This window comes from Acanthaster planci, linkage group LG06 (genome assembly GCF_054643075.1).
Source record: "Acanthaster planci isolate LZ-2023a linkage group LG06, COTS_SCS, whole genome shotgun sequence".
Taxonomy (NCBI): Eukaryota; Metazoa; Echinodermata; class Asteroidea; order Valvatida; family Acanthasteridae; genus Acanthaster; species Acanthaster planci.
In genome coordinates, this window is record NC_141782.1 from 13969132 (window position 1) to 13995712 (window position 26581).

At 39.6% G+C, this 26581-nt stretch overlaps 1 protein-coding gene across 2 annotated transcripts in view; it reads left to right on the top strand.

Annotated features, from left to right (window-relative positions):
• The first annotated feature begins 2633 nt into the window (after positions 1 to 2633).
• The window catches only part of LOC110988401 (uncharacterized), a 35902-nt gene continuing 11954 nt past the window's right edge, over positions 2634 to 26581 (top strand). Inside the window, exons 1-13 of one of the 2 annotated variants that reach the window (XM_087137731.1) lie at positions 2634 to 2706; positions 10726 to 10863; positions 12301 to 12412; positions 12868 to 12984; positions 17267 to 17296; positions 17613 to 17708; positions 18671 to 18772; positions 20297 to 20326; positions 23469 to 23567; positions 23717 to 23848; positions 24756 to 24884; positions 25626 to 25742; positions 26101 to 26133. In XM_087137731.1, coding sequence (XP_086993857.1) covers positions 10801 to 10863; positions 12301 to 12412; positions 12868 to 12984; positions 17267 to 17296; positions 17613 to 17708; positions 18671 to 18772; positions 20297 to 20326; positions 23469 to 23567; positions 23717 to 23848; positions 24756 to 24884; positions 25626 to 25742; positions 26101 to 26133 — 1060 coding nt within the window. In that variant the 5' untranslated portion in view covers positions 2634 to 2706; positions 10726 to 10800. Of the gene's footprint in view, positions 2707 to 10381; positions 10864 to 12300; positions 12413 to 12867; positions 12985 to 17266; positions 17297 to 17612; positions 17709 to 18670; positions 18773 to 20296; positions 20327 to 23468; positions 23568 to 23716; positions 23849 to 24755; positions 24885 to 25625; positions 25743 to 26100; positions 26134 to 26581 lie in introns of those variants that run through there. The other variant, XM_087137730.1, reaches the window with a different exon arrangement.

Consider the following 26581-nt stretch of genomic DNA (forward strand, 5'->3'; position numbering starts at 1 on the left):
CGTATCACACTCAAACGAGTTCATCAAAACATTGGGCTTGTTGAACGCTTGAAAATAATCTAGCAGGATAAATGAAATACACATGTAGTTCCGTGTACATGTTTTGGACAGGTGATTTCACGTCTTCGAAGCGACGTCAATTTGTCTGCGTTGATTTTACTTTCCTTTAACTATAATTGTTTGTAGCAATAAAAGGGCCAGTGTAATAAAATGTTTGAAGTGTAGTTCTTGCAAATGTTCCTTTCTGTTACATTTAAGCCTATTTTCAAATTATTTGCTGTGCCATATTTATGGCATTTTTTGCCCTTTTTGTTAGAATGCCAACACGGAATGCATGTTATGAGCAAATGTTATCCTTGGGTTGTCCAAACTTGCATTTACGAGTGATTGTCAAAATTGCTTCCCCGTTATTATAATTGTAATCTTACTGCGTGCGAAGGGGTAATGGACAAGACGTTATTTAGCCCTTACCGGACAGGCAAAGAGTTTCAAAAATTTAGTTTAATGCGGTGAAAATCTACAGGAACTCCTAAAGAGTATCGATTGGTGCTATTTGCGTCCTGCCAACCATCGAGGCATTACCGCCCCTCCGTCAATTCCTAGGTCACTTTCATAGCTATTCCACGCAACTGCGGGCCAACATCATCGCTGTTCAAGACTAGGATTAAACGGGGCTAGCACGAGCTGTAAAGGTCATCGCATGCACTGAAGATAATATCTATTTATTCAGCTTTCTGCCGTCCGTTGAAGTATAAAACTGAAGCTTCAGCAGGGTCAGCTGGGAATTCTACGATTACGCCGTGACAGGGACTAGGAGAGGAGGAATTACTTATTAAGCAGCTGACATTTCTCCAAACGCATGAACTGCGGTGTGTATGCCCTGAAGATTACAAGACTGGCCTCGACTCAACTTACCCCGAACGAAAAACAATATCGACAAATCACTCTCTTGAACAAAGATATCGACCTCCTGTCTTTGAATTGTTCCTGCGAATTTTATGAGTTCACAATGCTTTATTAGGAGGTCGATACAAGTGAAATTCACACTGAGCAATCGCATGCAACCGAGTGAGGGATAAATGCGACATTATAGTACCCTACGGCTGTTATCAAACGTTCAAGATATCATAGATATTATGTTACATCTAGGATTTAAGTGCGGAGAAAATCTCGTATGCCTACTTATTAGAGGCTATTCTTATCTGCAGAGTTCTTCATTCTTGAGGTCCATTTAGGGCCCATTTACGCAAACGAAAAACGGAATTCCTCTTGATGATTTCAGTCTGGGAGAGTGGGCACGACGCGCGATAGGACGGTAAAACTGTTATGTAAAAAAAATAAAGAGCATCTCTAAGGAAAACATTTTTTCTAATATTTATCTGTTCAAATAAATATGGAAGCATCCAAATCAAACACAATGTCATTTGTCTTCAAAGCTCAACTACAACAAGCTGAAAAGGGCTTCTTCTATCTGTTCAAGCCAAGATGCTAATTCTGAATGTAGACTGCGTCAATCGGAGAAAACAGAGAAAACGAGGGGAACCCTCGCCTTAGCTCTGTGTTCGTAGTGGATAAACCCTTGTGCATGCCAAACACTGCATGTAGCCATTCTTTGTAGTCATTTCTAGCTTGTTAAAGATGAACTCTGAAGACAAATGACACAACGTTCAATTTGGGTGCTTCCATATTTATATGAACAGATGAAATCAGTGAAAACATGTTTGCCTGAGAGGTGCTCTTTAAAAGGTGCCGTATTTAGACAGTGCCTTCTGTCCCGTCACCGGTCTGGATATGTATGACATCAAGGTCTGACTTCCGTGATTGAGTGCTCCTCGTCCTGCCTTAATACCCGAGCAGCATTCCGCCTTGTACACGTATGTAAATGTAAAATACGCGAGATGTAGGCTACGGATTTTTGATAAATATACCTTTGGGGGTGGCAGTTTTTGTGATAAAAGAAAAGATAAGAAAACGAAGTTGCTTCCCTGAAGTTATACAAAAAATTGTCTCTTTTGTATTCTCTCTCAGATTCGTATACCCAGCAAGAAATGAGACAGAGGGGTACCCCCCCAACATGTCCAATCCCTATACACATTCCAGAATATTGTTACTTAACACATCCCCCAAGATGTCTGACAGGAATTCCCCAGATTTCTGCAAGACAATGACTAACACAAAGCAGGGGGGTTCTCTCCGTCTCACACCTTGCTTATGCTGCATATGCAGATTCGGAGGGGATAGGCGCCCTGCCCATTTGAAACAAGATATGGTACTGAGAGAACTATACCCAGCAAGAAATGAGACCGAGGAGTACCCCCCCAACATGTCCAATCCCCATACACATTCCAGACTATTGTTACTTAACACCCCCCCCCAAGATGTCTGAAAGGAATTCCCCAGATTCCTGCGAGACAATGACCAACACAAAGCAGGGGGGGGTTCTCTCCGTCTAATACCTTGCCGCATATGGAGAGAACCCCTCCCCTTTTGTGTTGGTCATTGTTTGTCCGGAATCTCAGGAATTCTTTTCAGACATGAGGGGGGTATATGTTAGGTAACAATCGTCTCAAGTGTCAGTAGGGTTTGGACAAGTAGGGGGTACCCTCTGTCCCGTACCTTGCCATGTGTAACAACGCCCACAATTCGTGATCATTTAAAATATTTGATGACCAAGCGAACGGGAGAAGTGAGAAACACTCACCGCAGGTAGGTGACTGTTTTAATTAACTAGGCCTCAGAACAGAACAAAATGTTTATTGGCCTGGATCCGACTGCCAAAATTCTAACAAGGGCAAGAGTTTACGGTGAAAATGGTGTCATGGACATCAACCACGGTAAAAACTAAGGGCAAAAGAGGTGACAACTAACCGGAAACTAAGCTACTAGAGGATGAAGGGTCTGTGTTGAGAGAAAATAATAATCCCAATGCGTGATGGTCGTAGAGTTTAGCAATTCTGCAAATGCAAGATTTACAACCATTGAAAGAGGAATAGCCACTCTATATAATAGTGTGTGTGATAAATACATGGTTATTATTATACTTAAATCATCTCTCCACTAATGATAATCCCAATAAAATATATTACGTTCTAAAGAGATCTCAGGTTATGGGAAAGCTTTCAGCAAACAGAAAATATTAACACATAATGAGCTACATGCACACGGTGCCAAACGTTTCATTATTTGATAAGATAATTTACAGTTTCTGCATTTGAAGTCAGACATTCATCATCTTGAACGAGTACAAAGACTGGCAATAAGATTCATCTACAAAATAGCACGAAACCAGTGACAGTTACATCACTTCTCTCAGGTCATGGATGGCTTACCCTCGAGCAACAAAGAAAAATCAGTCGATTAGCTACGCTCAATAAGATTCTGAATAGCATTTTTGATGTACCAGCAGAGGCTGTAGTCACTAAAAACAGGTGATCATCTCGTGGAAACAAGTACATATTAAACAAACTATATGCCCGGACCAGTGCCTTCAGCAACAGCTTGTTTCCTCCGACAATCAAGGACTGGAATAGTCTCCCATCTAGTACTATTGAATCTGCATGCGAAAATAGCACATGCAACCTTTAGAGCTGAACTTTTGAAATTGTTTACTGCTTGTAAATAAGGTATCGAAGACACGTCTAGCTTCACGTCCCAAACTAGAGCTCAAATTGGTGTGATGATTCCTGGTGGAGGCTTTGCCAACTACATGATTCAGATACAGTAAGCACTGAACCTGTCAGACGGTTAGTGAAGGGAGGATGTACAACATTCCTAGTCTCATCTGTGGCTTCAGACGGTTTTTTAAGCCTAATAAACACAGCGTGTCTGAATAATTTGTCTTTCCGAGAAGATTATCTTCAAGCTATTATACAAAAAATCACCCGATCCATAGCTACTTATAAGTAGGGTTAGATACGCTATGCTATGAGTAGGTCGGTATCATAGGATCGTAGCATAGACTACGTTCGCCACACTTGTAAGCTGGGCCAGTTTTAGCTGGTGCACCGCAGCAGTGGCTCTCTGTTGTGTTTCAGGCGGGGGCGCTTTTTTCATGCCATGCTTACAAGTTTGGCGAACGTAATCCAGCAACAGAAGAAGACGGTAGTGAGGCTATTAACGCAATCGATTCGTTGGTTCTGGTGAGGATGACAAGAACAGTTCTCGCCAGTATGTTGGTCTGTCATACTGACGGATGCGAAAAAGATATTTCTATAGTTTCACAGTGCCAGACGACACAATTATTACACTGACAACAACAACTGTTTTGGATTATTTTTACTCGCGATGACAACGCTCTTGTCAGTCGAAAACAAGTTCCAGTTGATGATACTCACAACACCATGCCAAAACCTGTCAATAAGTTATTTACCTGTTAACTGTGGTACTCACTGCCTGATGAGACGAGAATCGACCTAACCCCGACAAGTAATCGAGTGTGGAAAAATCTGCATTGGTAAACAGGATGGCAAGGGTTCGAATCTGCGGAAGCGCAGTACTTTAGTAATTTCATAATTGTTTTTGCGTGTCGTCGTACTCAAGTTTAATCAGGGTGGAATGCAGTGAATTTGGGTTTTGGATTGCTTTAAACAAAGCTTGATTCAACCAAGCTTAATTTCTAACACAACAGAAAACAAAAGAAATCTTTTTGGGGGTGTGAATTATGCGGAAGTGGGGAAGGCTACCATGACTTCCTTGTAGACTGCCTGTTGAAAGGATAACGATGCTTATATTTACATGTATTTATTTATTTATTTATACTTATACAAATAATCCTATTTACATAAGCGCCGCGAGGGGGGACCCTGAAAGAAATGAGAAAAAAAGGATATAGCCAAATAGATGAATTATTTGCTCGACAAAACAAAGAAAATCGACCCCCGCCTCCCGCAGTTAAATGTTAAATGTTATTGTTTTAAGCAGATAGTTTGCCCCCTCTCCCGCCGGAAAAAGTCTCCCAACGCCCATGCGCACTTTAATACAATGTGTGTTGCCATTTCGGACGAATATACATTCAACGATCTAACGTCGAGATAGTAACTCCTTGCGGTGAGATAGTGACTCGAACTTTTTTTTAAGTGGCCCGTATACGCTTCCGTACGAATCCCACTGGAACTACCTTCTAATAATTTTTACAAGCTCTCTGAATTCACGTTGCATACTATGCATAGCAAAATTTCGTTATGAATGAAAAAATCGTCAGAAGATAAAACTTGTCTCTTTGACAAGTAAAATGTGTTTGTTGATACAGACACTTGGGCAAAACATGTTTTACCTTGCAAACAAAAAGTTTTTGCTTTGAGTGTTCGATGTGAAATTAGGCCTATATTATGATATACTGCCTGCGAGGGCGATCAATAATGAAGAAGACACGTGCATGTATGTGAACCTGCAGTCCACATATGCGTTACAGTAAGTGATCCCGACACAATGTGGACAAATGTGTTGAAATTTAAATAGTTCAACTTGACTTCAACATCAACCTGGCATGCATGTTTGTTGACATTAAGTTAAAAATAAATGAGTAATGTTTCAACATTGTAACGAGATGGAACATTCAGGACTTTTTAAAATTAGATTAGGAACTTCAAACCGGTGATTCCACCGCCATGAGTCTCAGATATCTTTCTAAAATTCCGACATCCAAAAGCTAAAACGTTTTATCATTGTGAAAAAAGATTAAGAAATACAGTTCTTGTCCAAGGTAACAGCCAACCCTGAGAAGTATGCATAGAACAAAGCATACATGACTTACGCGGCGAAAACTGTCCAGTGTTATGCGAACTTTCCGGATTCGTGCGATTACAAGCAAGATAAATCCCTTTCTCCCTGTGCTAATGGCACGCAAAGGCTGAGAGCTTTTCACTCATGAATCCGCGGTCGCATTAAGTCCGCTTGAAAGGTTCTGCTCTTTTAGAAAATGTCAAGCAGCAGCGCGGGTCTTTAGCGCCATAGTGACGGATGGAGAACGACAATCTCATGAAATCATGGGCTGGGTGGGTGATCTGAAACCCCGTGAATTTTCTTGAATACCCCAGTAAAGCCGGACTTTGCACGGTGAAATGCATCTAGGAGAGGTTGATAAGAAGAAAAACATACGTATCAACCGCCTGCCAAAACAAGAATAGGCCCTGTACAAACAGTCTAGAATAGGCAACCAAACTCCACTTGACAAGCTCATTAACGAAGTGTTTTAGTAGAAATAAGAAATATTTGCAATAAAGGTTTCGTCGATGAACACGTACCGTTGTATTCTGCGCCTTTTCCTGTATTCGCTGAAGTGAGTTTCCCTTTGCAATTGTTTGCACTTTACAGTTACCGATAAAGAAGAAGGAACAGGTGTTGTCTCTGGAATTTATTATCAAAATATTTACAAGTATTCGTTAAACCTGTACCAGTCTCATCCTAAAAATTTAGACACAACAATTTCTTTACATTTTCGTCAAACAACTGCTTTGACCTTCCACAGACAGCAAACAGTGCAAAGTGAAATTTCATTACCTGCAGTACACCACAAACTATCACTCAGCTGTGCATGGGTGGGCTCATTTTAGAGGACCACGGTTTTTGTGTTTTTACGAACTGACACCGGGTACGGTGCGTCACTTCTAGTGCACACTGCACTCCATGCATTGTCGTTTTCACAAACTGATATTGAAATAAAGGCAGATTCATATACTAAGCGACTAAGAACGCACAATTGTAACGTCCGGTTCCTAAAAAGCTGAACACATTTCACCTCAAGCGAATTTCGCTAGAGATCTTTGGTGACGTCAAAGTTGCTTCGCTTTCGCCTGAAGTGTAAACTGGCCTTTAATTATTTTTTTGTGTAATTAAGTCATCAAGCAAATACGGATAAATTAAAATCATAGTAAAAATTTTAAGCTTTAGCTACCGCAATAACTTTGAGTGTCAGTCTGTAAAAATAAAAATCAATCCCTTTCATGTCGGCGTCCGATGTGCACACGCACTAGTGGGAGCGGTTAGTTCGTGAAACCGGCCTTGTCGATGGAGCGGTTTTCACGAACTAACACCTACTTGTGTCGGTGTGTCAGTTCATAGTGTCGGTGACAATTTATACATATCGATCTGTTTCTTGTAAACTGCCATTCACGGGTTAAGAAATAGATAAAGTAACACAGTTTCACAACCAAGCTTTGACACATTCCAACTAGCAATGACTATTAAGTTCTTGTTTATTATCAGTTTTCCCCTTTAGTAACAGAACATGATTTTCGTTCTTGATTTGAGGCGTACCTGACACGCAGTCGATGTATACCATAACGTTTGCATTTACTTTGAAGTCAACTTAACACCCCAAACAAATCGAAATATGTTCTCAAGTTTTAAAACTTTAATTAATTGGAATGTGTTTTATTCTTCAAGTTAACATTGAGTAAATCGGTGTACTGTAACGTGGTATGCAAAATACTGTATAATAACCGTAGCGATAGGATCCAAACCTGCTGTACAACGATAGACTTTAAAAGTGACACGCACTGCAGGCTGCCGTTTTAAGAAGTTTTTTTTATGTATATATATATAAAGCCACAGTTTTCAAGAATGAGGCTGAGGTGATTTTTGTTTGTTTGTTGGGTTGTTGGGGTGTTTGATTGTTTGTTTGTTTTATAGGCAGCCGTGAAAGCGAGACGAATTTGACGGCATGAAGCGGCAGCGAATGTTTGACTTAAAAATGTGTTCATCTTTTGCAAATTCTCATTACGAATATTCGCTTTCGTGTTAGCTTTTGCGCGCAAAATCTATGAATTCATCCATCTAGACGGTTTCTAATTTTTTGGCATATTATGTTCTAGTTTAGTGTTTTACTTGCCCTTAAACACCACGGTCTTTCACCATTGGTATACAGGCATCGATTACGTTGTTTTGTGGAGCGTGTTCGTTATCAGCGTCAATGACAGATTTTGTTGATGTTCCTGTTTCTTCCTTTCTAGCGTAGTATTTCCCAGCACACACTTCTTTAGTAGCCAACCCTGCTCCTCCACTCCCAAGGATGAAAGAACTATAGCTTTGGTCTAGAAGGGCAACCTTGTTTCTGTTTCCATAAATGCACGGTAGTTGACCCTCTAAAAAGGTGCTTATAGTGTCTGATCTGTATCCATTTCGAGGAGAGTTTTCCATCAAAAAGCAGCCACGGGCAGAGAGGGAACAGTCCAGAAACCTTTTCATTCGTGATCAAATGTCGCTTCTCCCATCCCTCCACCCCTCTCCAAAATCCCACAAGACAAACAAACAAACCAGCAAACAAACAACCCTGAAAACTGCAGTCGTTGAACCCCAACAAGATGCTATATCCTCGGTATACTCTCTCAAGGCGCCCTGTCGACGGCAGTAGTACACCGATGGACCTAAGCCTTCGATTAGGGAGTAATTGCTTGTCTGAAATGAGGGGGTATCTTTAGACTCAAGAGCAGGAACAACACCAGGAAGTAAAGGTCATAAATACAAATAATGAATCCCAAACAGATAATGACGCCGAGGGTCCAGAGTGGAAAAGTTTGCACTGGGATTTAGAAAAAGGGGAAACGAAAACTACAAAGAAGCTGCTTTTCGTCGCGATGCGTTTGTGCTCACTTCGTACTAGCGAGATTGTTTATATTTTTTCATTCAAAATCAAAACACAAATAACTAACAAAAAGGTCGAATTAAGAATGAAGTTTGTGAAAACTTTAGTTTGTAAAATCAGTGGGTAGGCCTGTTTCTGAGAAAATAAAGTTGTTGACGTTGCTGAGCGTTGCACGAGATTCAATGCAAAGAGGCTCATCTATTCGCACCAGAAGTCAGAGACTACAGCTTGGGGTCCCCAAAGAGTAAGGCCGTGTCCGAAACGGGCTTCTAGAGTTACGGCTAGGTCTATTTTTTGCGCGTCTCCACACATTTCCAATGGAGCAAAGACCTAGACCTAGCTCTAGACAAGAGATTCGGATCCGGCTATGTTGCACAAAAACTGTACGCACCAATACCAATGTGGTTAGAATGAGGCTAAACCAGTACTATCCTTGCAAAAGCAAGTTCATTCCTTCCACAATACCGTTTGTGAAAATCCAGAAAGCTTTGTAAATAATTTTATGTTTCTTTCCATCTTTTAGATCTTTCTTTTGTTTACCAAAAAACCTGCAGTTTTGGCATTCATTAATTAGCAAGACAAGTGCTGGCCGAGGGTACATAACCAACAAAAACCAACAAATATAAGTGTTAAAACAGTAATTGTTTAACGCTAAGCACAGAGATCCATCTAAGTGATAAATATACAAACAATAAATCAAAAACTAAACATGAGACAATGACCAGTAAGATGAGAGTTCAAGGTAATGCATAAGTGACCATGAGAATTGTGGAGGCAGACAAGGCGATGGAAATCACTGTGGCGGGTGGAAAGCGATGCAGATATTACGTGGATAAGATGCCAATGTGTTTACGAGGCTCAGAAGAACACTAAAAAACGAATAATAAATGTCACTAAGTGGTCAAAAGCCTATTGCAAGGATGGGAATGACGTCATATCTTGTGCGCCCCTTTAGAAGGGCACCCATTGCCTCTGAAAAAAAAACCCAACAAACAAACAAAATAAAGCCTAGGAAAGTTATCGGCCAGCTGCCAGTTAAACGAACCGTGATGTTTGATCACCGGATGCTTGAGTTTATTACAAAACCTTTGTTCTAAACTCGAATGCCGTCATTTGCATAATATTATTTTTTGCGACATTTTCCATGCCACAAAAGCCATTTATCGGGAAAACGAACCAGCGATGAGTGACGTTAATGAAACATGCTTCGGGTGCCAGGAGGAAGTCATTAGTGTGAAAAATGGATCAGGGGGTATCAAATTCTGGTAATTGGGGACATTGACGAAGCGACACTGAAATATGTTTAGTATAATATTTCCTCAAGGGACTAAATTATTCTTATTTAACTAACAGAAAGAAAAAGACAGAAGATTTTGTTAGTAATTTTGGCTAGAATATAGACTTTTGCCTGTAATACTACTGAAACAAATGTGCGCTGGTGTCCCACTGAAGTGTGGATGTTGCTATCAAAGTTTATACCAAGCGCAAGGTCGTCAGGACTAGACATGTCGTTTTAGCGCACATTCTAGATACGGGGAGCTATCTACAAAAGGCTGTTAGTATAAATTGCAATTAAAATAAAGCTTTGTTGATCTAAATTTCAGACTGTGATTTTTAATTAAGAAATGGCATTACTAAAACGTCGAAACCTTATTATCTCAAAAAAGTAACATTTACCTGCCTGGGCTGCTAACGTCATTTTCCTTGGCTCTCGCATTTTTTTGTTTTATTGTTTGTTTTTTGTTTTGTTTAGTTTGTTTTTGTTTTGTTTTAGCCCTATTGCAGATGAGTTTAATATAGTAGTACTGCTGAAATTATGTATGGATTGCCAAGGAAAGATTTAAAATGGATTACTTGGACGTCACGCTTTTCCATCTATAGTAGAAAAACCACATTGTTCCAGCTGGTCTGACCTAAACAAAGGAGGCCTTGTTTACAGAAACGAGGTGCAATTAATTAGAGCATGTGCCGTTGACTAAATTAAGCATTCGAAATCATGCACAACACTCTAGCCAATGAAAATTATTCCGGTGCAGATGGCAAACAAAACAAAAGTACAAACTCCAAGCGACTCAAACATCTGCTACCAAAGGATTGCCAGATCCAGTTCGAGTAAGTGTTCAACTGTTGGTGGTGTTTTTCAGAAATTCAGAATTGGAACAAGAGTTTCCTCAACGGAACTCCCTGTTCCATCCCGCGTGTATCACCAGAGGCTCCTGATGATGTTGACCCGTGCACAGCTTGTTTCGTTGTCCCTGCTCCTGATGATTCCAACTCACACGGTAAATTGTCGCCTTTTTCTTTCAAGGAACATGCTGGTGCGAAAGATCCTGAATCAAACTGGTTCTTGCAGTTCTTACAATTAAGCGTAAATGTAAAAGGAGAACAACATATGCGTGTCATATAAACATATATACATCTGCTGACTGTTGTGTACGGTTGTGTCATGTACCTTGATACAAGCATTATCTTCCATTGCCTTTTACTTATTCATGCCACATGAAACACATGTACTGCTACCCGACAATTTAAAACAATCATTTTTATGGACTCGGGTCCAGTGTGTTACATTTCAAATTAAGTGGTAATCTGATCACGTGTAATCGATTTTGAGCTGAGAATCAATCAACGTGAAAATATTGAATTTGGTATAAGACGTTCATTCTTTGGCTAATGCCCCCTCTGGCTGACGAAAACTTTTGTAATACACTTGTCGAAGTCCATCACCGAAGTTCAATTTTGATTACCCACAGTTGCTTCCTCAACAACAAAGCCTATGCTTTACACTCTGATTCAGCGCTAAGGAGGTAGTCGTCCACTGTAGAGTTGAATGATTTTGGAATGTTGCAATGCCATGTTTTGCCAACCATCAACCATCAAGTCACCTAACTGTGGCCCAGTGATGATAGATGATAGTGATGATATAGATGATAGTGATGATAGACATTCTTTTTAGTGCAATTCGCAGGTGCGAATTCACCCCCCGGTCAATTTTTAACAACTTGAATAGACCCCTTAAACGCAGGCATAAACTTGGCTGGGCCTTTGAGTATGTGTTTAAGGTCAAAAGAAAGAGTTCAAATAGCTTCATACCCTTTTACGAACAAGAATCCGCCAGTGATACGTCCATTACATTAAAATAATATTTCAATACGCCAGTTATTTCAATTACTCTTTTTCTAACACAGTTTAAGTAAAGAAACATTGGTGGGGATCAATTAATTAAAAGACCTGCAATGATTATCATTTGTTTTAGGTGCGATGCATGTATTGGAGAGATGTTTTGGTGGATTCAGATATTCTTTAATTTTAGAAGTGAATCTATTCTTTTTCGAAAATTACAGCTGAAAACATTTTCCCGTGGTATGCTATTCGTGACTCTTTTCTAAAGCTCAAAATTTCAGAGGTGCCTGAAAATCCGGCAATAATATTTCAGAGTTTTCAAAGTGTTCTGTTTGAAAGAATCCGACTATTTGTGCTTCCAATTTATTTTACAGCACCGGATAAAAATGGCAAACAAATCTTCACAGCTATACATGCGTCCTTATAAACAAACAAAAACACTCATGATAGAACCAGAATCCATATCTGCAGAAAGCAAAATGTGATTACACAATTGACGAATCGGTGTGACAGAAATGCATTCGAGACCCTGAAAAATTCGCTGAAAGCAACAGTGACGTGTACCAGAAATGAGTTTTACGGTGGCTATTCCGCAGGCTGGTGATGAAATTTCCTGTGATGTCGCTTGCGAGCACGGCCAACTCCAGACGACACCTGATGCTTGTCGATGTTTGTGCAGCCCTGGTTGGCAAGGAAACAGATGTGACGGTGACAACTTTAATTTTGGAAGCCTCTGTCGATTTTTCTCTTGCATGCTGCCTATCATTTTTCTTTGTGGTAGCATGTAACTTAAAACATTTCAGGGAAACAGTGGTGGCGACGTGCGGATAAAGTCAGAAACTTATTGGTTGCCTCATGGCAAAATTATGTAAAACAGTGCTCATCTCCAGTGACAAAAGTGAGCTGTGAAGACAGCCTGCCAAACACCTGAGTGTGTTTTCTTTCTATACAAAAATGCACTGAATAAGTATATTATACACTTGCAGAGGTTCTGAGGTTTATCACAGTTTATTGAGCTGTGAAGACAGCCTGCCAAACACCTGAGTGTGTTTTCTTTCTATACAAAAATGCACTGAATAAGTATATTATACACTTGCAGAGGTTCTGAGGTTTATCACAGTTTATTAAGCTTTCGATTTGGGTTTTGCCATGTCTCTTTGCAGAAAAATGCCTTGATGCACGTGGAAAGCAGGCTTGCAGAGGCTACACCACACTTTGCGCGGATAACCGCTACCAGCAATTTCTGGAAACTAACTGCGCGGCAACCTGCGGATTCTGTGGTAAGAACATTAGGCATTGCCATGACACGAGGTGGCGTACGTTTTTCGCTTGCGTGATGCTGCTATGCAGATGTTAGATGAGTTCCCAGACCAAAAAAGAAAATTCCACTGTTTCAAGAAACGTTTCGGTCCAGTGATTGCCACTGCCACATAGCAAAAATAGGAGGAATCTCTTCCGTTTACGGAAAATTTCCAAAGCAGGCAGATATTAATTTTTGGAGCTCATTTCAATAATTTTAGGGCACCGTTTTAAATAATAGTAAATACTTGAGGTTTGCAAATTGCTTCTCCGGCAGATCTTCCCACATGCATCACAATTCGAAAAAAATTATCCACTTTCTTTTTGGGGGGGTTGTATTAATAAGCCTACTTTGATTATGCTACCAGATGTATATACACCAAATCTAAAAACGGAAGGGGCAACTGGACATTTCGTAAAACGTTTCACAGAAAAGTAAAAAATATGAAAAACGAACACCTGAAGAGATGAAACAATTTTTTTAAAGCAAGGTCATCTTCGGTTGTGTCAACAGAACCATCAAGGCATACGGGGACAAACAGATGAGATCTATCAGTGATGAGTTCATTCATATGGTATAAATTCCTGATATCTGGTTCTAGCTTGTTATTAATTTGAAACATAAATGGAAATGGGCCGGCCATTATCAGCTACTAAACAAAGCCCTGAAACTTGGCCCAAGGTAACTGACTATCACTTGAAATCCCGAAAGAGTCTCATTTATTTTGTACAAAATTAATGGTTTGTAATAAGCCATTACCATCCGCATTGGGCTAATCGCATCACCTCGTCGGAAAGCTTGCTCTATCGGAAAATGTGAAACATCCATCCCTCACATTAGTGTAACTGTTTTAACCTTGCTGTTTTTGCCTAATGTTCGAAATATGTTGAACTTCAGTCTTTTGAAGAACAAAGGTTACTCTATTAACTCTGTCTATCTGTGCGTGTGCTCTGGCCGCTCCAATATCTGTTTCTTTTTACCACATTGGCTGTACCACTAAGAAAAGCTAAATCAGAAGATAAAAAGAGATTTTAATATGCCAGTGTCTTTCATTCCATATTTGGTATTTCTTAGTGTTTCTCTGTTCCCTTTAAGGAAAAATACAAAATTCACGCCTCACATCAATAAGCTTCTTTCTCCTACACGTGTACAAATTCATTGTCTAGCTTTTTAGAGGAGCAAGCATTATCTCCTCTACATGGAAAATCTTTATCCAGTAGTAAGCAGATACAATTTTGACATAATTAAACCGACATTTCTCTCTGATGCAGATTGATCTGTCTTAGTGTCATTTAATGTCAGTTCAGATTTATCCCTAGGTGTACCAGATTTATTTCAGTCACGATGGTAAAAAAGATATACTATTTTTAATGTCTCCTCACTCAGTCATTAAAATTCATAACACTGAGTTACAATAGTCCATTCAATGAAAGCTATACAAACAATATCCGTAGATAGAACCACATAGATTTTTAAAGAGAGGGCTTGCAGTACTAAGATCTCTTTTGGGAGAGGTATACTTCTGATAAGAACTGCTGAGTGTACTTGGGTCGTTTTAGGAGCGTTTTATCCCAAGGGTAATACCAAATACAAATATCAAATCGTCTCTTGAACAGGAATATAGTCAATTCTACTGTAATAACAAAAGCTCTTCCCGACATAAGCTCCATACTATACATGGTTATTTTTGTGTGCTGACATTTCCCGGATCTGATTTATTTACACTGTATCTCTTATAGCCATGGCGGTGCCATGTGCAGATTAAGAGTGCAATGCTCAGCCATCCACTACATATTTTTAAAAACTGCAAAAATTCTGGGCAGGGAAATGGAGCGCCAAAACTCATCTGCAGCATTCCTCACAAGGTGGTATGCTTTTATCGAGCCCGGCGTAGAAGAAAGTTATATTCAGTAACGCCGACCCTTGCTCTTTGCCTGACCGTCTTCGTCGGCATACGGCGGGATTTTGTCATTTACCGCTTCAAATTCAACGGCGAACGGAATGTAAGAAGAACCAATTTTACACTTGCGTGAACAAATTTTCCTTTCGTCAGGGCTGACTGTCTCAGTGTAATTGGACCCCCCTTGGGGGCTTTCAAGTAAAGCTGGTAAAATGCAGGCATATCGGAATGCTTCCGGGTATTCGCGCTGCGGGGTATCGACGCATTCAACAGTACCCTTGAACTGTATTTGAGATGTATCAATGTAACAAGTCTGGCGATGCGAATCAGTTCATTGGCATTCACTACCAGAATACTCCAGAGGAGACCCTACACGTGGTTTACTAGGGCTAACAGCGTTTTGTCATAGAAGTAGATGTCGTCTACAGATTATCCGGAAGATGTAACTGCAGGAGGGTTAGGAAATTTTATTTTATTTTGAATAATTCAATGCAGTGAAATAATTAATTACTTAGGCACATTATGTGCGTTAGGGTTAGGTTTCTTTTTCTTGTTTTTGTTTGTTCGTTTGTTTGTTTGTTTGTTTGTCTCTACAGTTTGTGATGGGCTTACAAAGAAATTTAAAAGATGCATTATAGTTAATTACTTTCTTTAACTAGACAAATGGGGGAAACAATACAACAAATTCCATTTGCATCCAAGGATTAGTGTGGCAGCATCTCTTGCCGTATATTCTATTGTCGATCTGCTACAGCTGCAACAATTTCGTAGCAAACGAGTTTTTCACTTATTTTTGATTTCACTGCTTTGCTCTGTGGCCATCTGTTGTGATGTAAGTTTTGTTTTCCAGATAGGCCTGTGTTGTCTGCAACGGGGAGGTCTGTTCATTACGTACACAAATTATGTAATTCTGGAAGGTGATCTAAGGTAGCACAAAGCAAGTAATACGCAAAGAAAACGAGCAGTGTTGATTCTCTTTTCATAATTTATTAAATTAGTTTGTTTTTTTACATTCTGTATATACCACGAGCCGCTATTATCCAACAAAACACGTGATATAACGCACTCCCCTCACTCGAATTGCACCAGTATTGCACACAGAGTGCGCATGTCTACAGGGAAAGAAAATAGAGGCATTGCGCATTTTGACCCTAGTCAATGAAGGGTCCCACCGAAGAATTGTTTTAACCTTTGGAGGAACTTTTAACTGAGGACAATGCTGCATGTCCCCCCAATTGTCCCAAGGTACCCGTGTGAAGAAACAAAACGGCCGATCACCTATTCTTTCATCATTTCATTTCACAGGTTATTTCCTCACTCATGAAAACAAACGGGCAGTTACTGGCCTTGATGAGATCACATCTTTTCCTCTTTCCATCCCAAAAGAGGGGCAATCAAGTAAAAGTTGACAGCAGGTTACCCACCCTCTCTAATTTCCATTTCATATTCGATTTGCCTCCATGGCATCCCTCTCTAGTACCCGGCCGGATTGCGCCACACGTTGTGTGCCACTAACCTACCCATTATCCATCCGGTCACGTCCCGTCCTCGTTAGTGAGCACCGTGCACAGACACGAATGCATCATGATGTTGTAAACAATTTTGCAAGGATAGCTATGGCTTCGACGTGTTTCCCTGTAACCTTTTTTCTTGATAATTGCCATAAAATTCTGTACGGGGGTTTTGCTCGAAAGGTCAACATCAGATAAGTTCATCCCCCCTCCATGACTGTGTCATGATTGACACGCTAACGCAGTAATATATGAAGCACATTGCTTTAATAAATTGAATAAAACGGCAAGGCTCGTTTTTATTTGGCGCAAAAGCGAAAGTGTGACGCCGGATCAAATATTCAGGCTGCACATTAAATTTACAAAGGTTGAATATTCAACTCGAGCGTATTGCCATGTTCCATGACATCAAATTTGCTTCGCTTTGGGGTTTGGCCGAAGTACCAACAGGCCTTTAAACAAAAACGGAACGCTATATTGAACGCTTACATTTTATAAGATCGTGTTTCAGAGTTCTGAAATGGCAACCGTCAGTGCTACGAAGGAGTCAGAAGAAGCAGGTTTTTTCTTTTCATATTTATGGAAAAATAATGTCTTACTTCACATAAACGATAAAATGGCTGGAGGACCAAAGTCAATGTTATCCCGTCAGAATGTTGAAAGAAGTTTTTAAAAAGTTGAATCCTCTCTGGCACATGATTCATCTGGGGGAATAGAATTTAAATTGGCATTATTTTATCATAGCAACACGTTTCTACCAGTTCAAATGAAATTTGGCTGGGATTCTCAAATTTTGAGAAGTTATTTGAAATAACGTTATCCATTTCAAGTCTTTTTATTTTCGATTTCAGAGGTATTTGGACCAGGATCAGAGGGTTTTGGTAAGTAGGCTTGTGAAACATTACCAAGCGTGTAATTAACTAAAGAAAACAAATACTGCTGGTAAAATTTCTTCACCGACCTGCAGTGTTCAAACGTTTGGCAAGAAAACCAAGTACCATTTTATGTTTATAGATTAAAGTTTTCAATGCCAAGGGTATTGAAAAAGCATTTAGACATTAACTTGTATTAGATTACATAATATATTCTAAAACTGATATCTGGTTTGACAGCTTAACAAGAAAGGTAAGGTTTTTCCTCTCTTCATAATTCAGGTCTATTAGAAATCTATTCTATTTTTTTTTTTGGGTGTTGCAGTTTGTGATTTGCAGTGTGGCGAGCCTGGTGGGACCCTTATTAGTGAGGACTGCGTGTGTGAGTGCGCCCGAGGCTGGCGAGGACCGTTGTGCAAAGGTAAGAATGTCGTTAATTCCGACAAAACGCATGCTTTCCGCTCGCGTGGCGCACATATTGGCGTATTGTTTCCAGAGGAAAGATATTAAGTTGAGGATAAAGTCCATACCATTGAGTCACCAGGTGAGAGACTAATCAGAGGATCGCGTTGTATAAATCGTTCGTTAAATATCAAGTAGGCCTATGATGATGTTTAATTTTAGATTACCACCTCAGCAGATTTATTCTTGAACATGTTTTCCCCATAAAGTACATTTTCAGTCTCTCACAAGATCCACGTTCTGCCTACGCAAACAGTGCATTATATGAATTGTGCAGACCGTAATTGGCTACATGCACGTCTTTGTAGCAATATCATACCAATCGGTCATGGGTCCCCACATGATGACCATCAGATGTATCACCGAGGACGAATTTTGCTGAACAAGTCGTAAAATATAGCTTACCTAAACCTTGAACAGACGCTGTATTAAGTATGTTGTATTTATCATTAGGCCTACCGTATAATTATTAGATGTCCCCTTCTCAGTAGGATTCATAAAATAGGTCCCTGCCCGCCATTTCCTTTTTATCTGGGTGATGTAAGCCAAAGACCTCAGCTGATTTTATTTCACTGTTTTAAAGGAACGCCAATTCAAATTGAGTAACGGAAAGCCATGTTGAGCTGTTCAAAATCGACGGTCCTTAATGTCTTGTTTTTTTTCATGGCTTTGCACCAACATTACTCATAATGTCATGCGTAACATTACATAGCAATTAGTACACTTAAGAACGTTCAGGCAAAGCTTCGAAATTCGGCAAAACGATAAATTCTTCAAACCTAGCTGATGTTGTCTGTAAAGGCCATCAATTGCGCATTGCGTTGTGTACTCCCGAGCCATCGTCACTACCTTTGTCAACATCTATTACCATGGTAACCGTGCAGTGCTTTTCCCCCTTTTTCTCTCTTAAATGTCATCCAGAGAAGTGCGAAGACCAGAGCGAGAAATGTAGCCTGTGGGGAAAGTATCAATGTAATTCTCCGTCTGTGGTTAACCTATGCCCGGCCATGTGTGGAAAATGCGGTAAGGCGGCGTGAAATCCAGTCTCTCACAAAGAGCAGCCTAAAATGTCTCATTTCCATGTGGATAGGAGATTCAGTCGCCTCATCTTTAGAAAAATGTTCTTTCTCGTTTAAACACTGCCTTAACAATCTTACTTCATATATACACGTATCCAGACTTAATCTTTAGAAGGCCCACATCGCAGAAACGTTTTACAAAAATCTTTGAAAATGCACCTTTGTGTTTCTTAGAACCTTGTTTTCAATTTTTGTTTTACTACATGTTGGGGCCTTTCTGGTTTTGCTGGATTTCTATTTCGAAATTGGTAACTGATTGTTGTGTATAGAAATAAGTATGTAGAAATATAGACCAGAAAACAGTCTGTCCTCAGAAATGTTTGAAGAGCAAATTTGGGGCTTAAAATTTGGACATGAAAACATACAAACTGAACAGTGTCTTCCTAGATTTACATCACACTAACAAAATTCTCAACTGTCTTGGAAAGCTTTGTCAGTTTTTAATGTGAAAAATGCACTTGACAGTTCACTTAACTCCAAAAAATTGCAAGCATTTGTTTACATTAAAGAAGCGTAGGTAAATGTATAAAAATGTGATTCTAAGAAAAATCATCCCATTGGTTCTTTATAGGTTCCCTCAATAAATGTTTTGATTAAAAACCTGTATATGCACCTTTAGGACTTAGTTGACCTTATTCTCAACTTAGGTTTCATTATTTCAAAGGGTATTCAAATAACTTTATGGTTGTTATGCTAATGAGTATTTCCATTTTCATGAGCAAACCTGTGATGTCATCTCAGGAAGAGGCCTCAATGCTACTCTGGTTTGTAAAAAAAAGGCCACCGGTTTTTTTTTTTTTAGATCTTCCCGGACTAAGTTTTCTCTGCTTTGCTGATTCATTGTTGTTTATGTGCATAGGAAAAAAAACATCAATTCCTCTATTTACTAATTTTCGATTAGTATATTCTGGGTTCACAATTTGAGCAGAAATACTTATGCAATGAACCACGTCGTCCCTAGATGACTTCACAGCAAGAGCGCCCTCACTTGTCCCGGAAAACATGGATAAGTTGGAATGTTTAAAAGTGTGCACTTTTCAATGCATTTATTTGCGTTAGAGTTTTCATACATTGAAGAAGAGTACAAAGATGCAGAAAAATTGTTTCGAAGAAAAATGTCATTGCAGCTACACTTTAAGGGCTTGCGCACAGGTAGCGACTGGCTTGCAGGCGAATAAGAAATATATTTGCAGTTCATGGCGTTGTAGGCAAAATCCAAACTACTTAGGAATTTTGAGCCACACATAGAGAGACCTATTTGTGTGTGCCAAACAAAATCTTATGGCGGATGCTGAGGATGCTCTCTGATGACGGGCGTGCACATGGAACATAACAAAAAGTGATTGTGCCTACGACCATAGGTCGTAAAAATAGCTTTGTTGCAATACACAAGCAAACTTGCGACTTAAACGACCATTTTCTTTCTAAAAATCTGTTTATCATTCTTACTTTCTTCCTATCTATACAGCTATTTTTGGCCCAGGCTCTCCAGGATTTGGTAAGTTACAAGCACGCATTGTAGCTAATAGGCAAATAACAAGAACATCAGCTAAACCCGGTCATATTGGGTGGCATTCCCGGAAGACCCCAACGTTGATATGTGTAATCTTTCTTATTGGCCGAATTTCTTTCAAGGGAATATGCCAAGCGAATATCCGACTGGAGGCGAAATATACAGCGGCAGAAAAACAAAAGCTTATTTGTTTGGCAATGTGCGGGTCTATTCAGCTTTTCCTACGAGCAAGATCATGCACATTACCATTACTGTTCAGATATTGGGTTGTTTATTCTTAACTCTTCACAGAAATCCAAACTCCCAGAGCACACCCTACTAAATGAAATAAAACAAAACAAAACAAAAGAATAATATTGACAGCAATCAACATGCAAGCTGTCAGCAGGAAATGTTGTCAATGATGACATTTAGGCGGAAGCATTCTTCTTTCAACAGGAATTCCGGCATTCCTCTCAAAAGGAGCGCTTTTTCAGAAAATGCCCTAATCGTATTGTCATTTCTAATGAAATAATACAATGGGTTATTTTATCATGGATGGCGCATCTTGCGGGAATTGCGTCAAGGTGACGTCAAAATGTACACAACAGGACTATTCAACCAAGTGAAGAGATAGTGATAAAACGTTTTACTGGTCAGAAGCATGAATTTGTGAAGTGCATCGTCAATGCATCAGTCATAAGATTCTAATTTTCTTTTTCAATAGGGCTTGAATTGTAGATGGCATACGCAATCAAGCTCAATAAAAAGGATTTGATTGTTAATGCATATATATGTTGCTACTCAGGACAACAGTCGATGATGTTCATGATATGAATGGAATGGAAGGAATGGTGCTAATGATTTGGCACGTAGGGATTGCGTAGACAGTCGCCACAGTAATTTCGGAACTGATGGTAATGATGGCCCATGTTCATTACCAAGACTGGTAGTTAACAACAGCATAGCAATAGGCTATGCCTGATTTTGAGTGCTCTGATGGCAACTGAGACGTCCTCTTCATTGCTGAATTTTCAGGAAACTAGTCATAAACAATATTTTTTTTCCGGAGAAATCTAAACTTCATAAGTGCAGTTAAGTTTTCAGTGTGATCAAAGATAATGAAAAATCTGGTTTAAAATAACCCAAAATTATTTAAATTTTTCACTTGAAAAACGTAATTCCAAATGTAATCAATTTCTATTTGAAAATCGGTTTTCCTGTTTATAAAAAGTACATATATATATAAAGTAGTAGAAGAGGGTCTAAACCAATCGCACACAGAAAAAGGGAATCCGCTGAATAGAAAAGTCGGTGCAATGAGTTTGAATTTGAATCTTTCTTTTTTTTAATCCACATATTTTGTGACAGAACTTGAAAATTCGTCACGGATGTAATTGTTATTATTTTATGTCTAAATAAAACATTATTCTTCCGTTCAGGAGTTATTGCTACGTCCAACTTTTGATAAAAATGAGGCACCACACTCCTTTTATGGGAGACGTTTTAGTAGCATTCTCGCAGAGGCGAGTCACGGGTCAAACGCAGTCCTGTGTGTGTTTACATGTGAACATGTGACATGTGCAAGTTTATGTACATGAACTCAGCCGGACGCTTCGACTTTGACGTTTAGGTACCATACTGGATAGTATAGCAGCAGACGTGATGAACAAGAGATGCCTCTAAATTTAAAATTCTTTTGTTATGAAATGGCATCAATGCTGCAAAACAAATCGGTACAATGCAACAGAAAATCATTCAGGTATTCGATTATACAACTTTTGTATTTAGAATCGGTTTCAAAAATGGCTTTAACTTTTCTTGAACTGTTAGAACTGTTCATTTTTGAGGCGATTTGAACTGACCTCACTGTTAAACATCTTATCCGGCGGCTTCAAAAGAAATGCATGAAATCAATGCCCTAAGCTTGGATCTTTAATTTGGCGTTAAGTTTTATCTAAACAAACTGATTTTCTGTTAAAAATTAATTGATGAAATAAGCGCATTATTTGCAATTTCGATTTTTTTTGGCAGAAAACTGTTTGTAAAAATCATTTGTAATTCTGTTCTAAGATTCACGTTCTCTTAAAAATCTTAGGAATGGAGGAAAGCTTATGTTATTTGTGGTGTCGTAATTTAGATTCTCTCAAAATTCATTTGTGTTACTTCATTTTGATATTTTATGAGGTCAGTCTTTGAAAAAATCCGTGTTACTCAAGTCGTCTGCTCGCACGAGAAACCGTTGTCTGCTTGAAAGTGAAGTGCGCGTACGCTCTTGTAAAGATGAAAGGGCCATATTGACAAGAATGTAATATAAAATCAGTTTGCTGAAACATGTAATTGCCGAGCTTTTAGTAACTGAGTACCTTCTTTAGGGCGAGCAGATTCAGCTTACAAGCTCGGCAATTACATGTTTCAGAGCACTGATTTTATATTACATTCTTGTCAATATTCTGATCACGGAGCTCGCAGCCCTTCCATATTTCTCTGGCCTGTTTGGGCCAGTTTGTTTCACACGGATCTAAATCGCAATAAGTGATCCCAGAGCAAGTTTGCGATAACCATTAGGCGGGTTCTGGTGTCGGCGAACCAACGACAGATCACTGATCGCAATCTGGATCCGTGTGAATCAAACAGGCCATTTGTTTCACATAGTTCTGCATCTCGATCACTGATCCACCATGTGGGGTTTGGTGTCTGTAAATCAACGACTGATTAGTGGCCGTGAGGCAGATGCGTGTGAAACAAACATGGCTGTTGTCTCCATGGGGTGTGAACATACGTCGGCTTTGACGGTGGTAACGACTTGTTAGATGGTGACGCAGACCGGGATGGTGGTAAAGATGGTGACGATGGTGATCACGGTGTTTGATAGACATGGTGCGTGGTGTCAGTGGCTTTGGCGGTGACAGGGGTGTTGCTTTGATAGTGGTTGTGGGATACATGTTGAGGGTGTTGGAAAGTAACGATGGTGATGATAGTGTTAGGGTAATGAGATTATGATAAGTTGTGAGGATGGTGGTGATGATTTTGATTTTAATGTTGCTGGTAGGGTCGATGGCAACATTGTAATGGTGCTTTCGGTATTGACAAGAACGGTAGCATTGATCACTGTAGTGATGATATTTCTCCTTTTCTCTCACGAAAGTTTGCCAGCTTGATTGCGTCAACGGAGGGACAAAGATTTCCAGCAATGAAGAGTGCAGATGCGCATGCGCCAAAGGCTGGGAGGGAGACCAGTGTGAAAGTAAGAAAAAACTACTGCCGTCATAATGCTTGAAAACCAAAGATTCGAGTATTTATAGCAAATTGTTTAACAAGGGACGTTTAATTGATTAATGACGATTAAAAAGCAAACAAACAAACATGGAAGATTTTCCATTTTCTTTTCTGAAGTCGTGTGTCAAAATCATTATGAATTGTGCGAGCCGGATCCTACTCAGCCCAACCGCGGATCATACAAGAAGCACCAATGCTCCACACAGGATTTCGTTTATGACAAGTGCCATCTGCTGTGTGGGAGATGCGGTATGTTATCAAATTACATGTATATTAAATTATAACAGGTTATTTTATGTTTTATTTTACCTTCCGTTAAACCAAAATCACATTGTAAAATACATCTTAAAAATTGAAGGGATTTCTGAATGCATTTTATACCCGTGTACTTCTGACAAGATTGCCAAACATTCCCCCCTTATCTTTGACATTTTGGTACATATCCAATATGAAAACTCTACGATGCCATAAAGCTTAAGTGCTGAAGTTGTTAGAGAGCAGAAAAACGTCCTACGTTTGGGCAAGAAAACAGGATTAATAGACTTTAATTGTTTCAAATACTTATTTCAGAAAACAAATTTCGACGTGTGTACTCTTATTTTTTTCATGATGGCTTAATAATGGCATCAACGGACACTGTAATAAGTAGGGCGTCACCAAGAGAAAAAAATATGGAAAATGTTTCAGTTTAGCATGCCAACTTGCTCATGCTTTGGTATGGTAAAATATTTTAAGTTTATTGCAAAAAGCATATTCGAGAAACCCCACAAAAAAGTTGGCCCGCTGTGGCATGTTTGAAATCAGGTTATTATCCTCATAATTGAAATACAAATCCTAACGCCTAAACATTTACAATGGGGAAAACATTTAATGATAACCTCTGACTGTTACATCCACCACTAAAGCCAGAACCCTAAATACCCTTTATCCTTAGTCTGTGACGAGCTTGGCATCTGCATGTAAACTTACATATATGAAATTCTCCTGCCCTAACGCAAACACTAACTCCAGAAGTGATTACGAGTGATCTTAACTTGTAGTCTTGCTTATGTTTTACGTAATAAAAACCCAGCGCGTAGTTTGCAATTAAGATAAAGTATTTTTGCCACATGAAGACCGTCACCGTTAACGCTCTGGGCTTTTCCATTTTCATTAGAAAAGTTCGGTCCGGGTTCTCCTGGTTTTGAGTGTACACTGACGTGCGAAAATGGTGGAACACTAACCAATGACGACAGCGGCTGCTTCTGCACATGTGCAGAGGGCTGGGAAGGCACTAGATGCGAAGGTAGTATTCACGAAAGTGGTTTTTTTTAATTAGAGGGATGCAAAATGGAGAATATATCTTGTTCCTGCCAACGATGTGATATGATTTTAGGTACTAGTTTCCTCTGTCTTCAGCTCTCTTTAGTTTGCGATGTATCGCTTACAGAGCCTGGGCGGAATCCACCCCACAACTTTTTTTTCCGGTATCGCTGCAGTGAGCTTTTTTTGGGGGGGGGGGCTGGAGTAACTCTTTGCGATTATGTAAACACTAATGTTGTGAAAATTGAACGTACCGAGATAGGTTAGCCAAAAACGTATATATATATTTTTTACTGTCGTGCTAAATGCATGCGGGCTGGCAAGTGGGTAATCTTGAACTTCCAGAAACAACAAAACATAATGTTTGACTAAGTTCAAACCTCACATTTGTAATTATAACAAATTATAATTACATGTCTTTAAATGCTAGCAATTTTGCAAGAAAAACAAGCATGACACAGCCAAGTTTTGCGGGGTGCGATTCTCTCCCATCTCACCCCTCTGCTGTGAGATGGGCCAAAATAATTCTTCTCGGGTTGCATTCCTGAAACAACTTAACAACTTGATTTTTACATCAGTGGAAAACGCCCTTATCGTAAATTATTTCATATGTGGCTACTGTACAAGGTTTGGCACTATTTGAAGAGTATTTAATCGCCTGACTACCTTATATTTTGACCTTCGATTTACTCAGTATTTTTGGGTGATGCCCTTCATTACACAGCTCACTGCAGGGACAAGCGTGCGGGTGGTTGCGCAAAGATTTCGTACGCCTGTAAACGGGCGTCGTACACTACCTACATGAAGAAGAGTTGCGCCAAGACGTGCGGGCTCTGTGACGGTGAGTCTCAACGCCAACCACAATGCTTCTTGCAGCTACATTCCCATGAACACGTACCATTTTTTTTTAATGATCCTACTGGTGTATCGGGGGCAAAATTTGACAGGGGTACCTGGCAGTGGATACTTCTTTTGGAGGAGACACTGAAAGCTGCGGCCTGTAATTGTTTGTTCATTGAAAGATTTCAAGAGGCAACACGGGGGGAGGTAGAATATCGGCCAGTGGGGGCGTGTATGTGTGGGGACCCCTTCCCACAATTATACGTGTACTACTTAATAGGTAACTGTGATCTATTTAACTGTACAATTTTGAATGTGGTAATGCACTCCTGTTTAATTATTATTATTATTTACATAAGCTGGCGAAAAGGACTTCGGAGATTATTTCATTGGTATGTATATGTTTGTTTACTTAATATTATAATTTGGGTAATGAGAGTAAAAAATGGAGAAATCTGTGCCTCATAAAGCCATAGCAAACATGAAGACTAACATTAAATGAAAAGTCATTCGGGATGAGCAGGACGGGGATTGAGGTTCAAGTTCCATATGTAGAATTCGTGTATAATATTATCTCATAGAAATCCCGCTTCTCTGAGCCATGTTCTCCTCAATTTAGAAAACGGAACTGACCAAATACAAAAAACTCCTTCCAGTCACTGTATTCGCCAGCGGGCATAAACTAAACACGAGCCTCCCTTGGCCAGAAATAATTGGTCCAGAAATGACATTCTGGGTGCATTCGCATAGTTTCATAATCATTCCTAGATCTATTCACCGACCCAGCAGTCAACAGACCACGCTTAAATTTGCCATTTGCAGCCTAATGAAACATGCCTA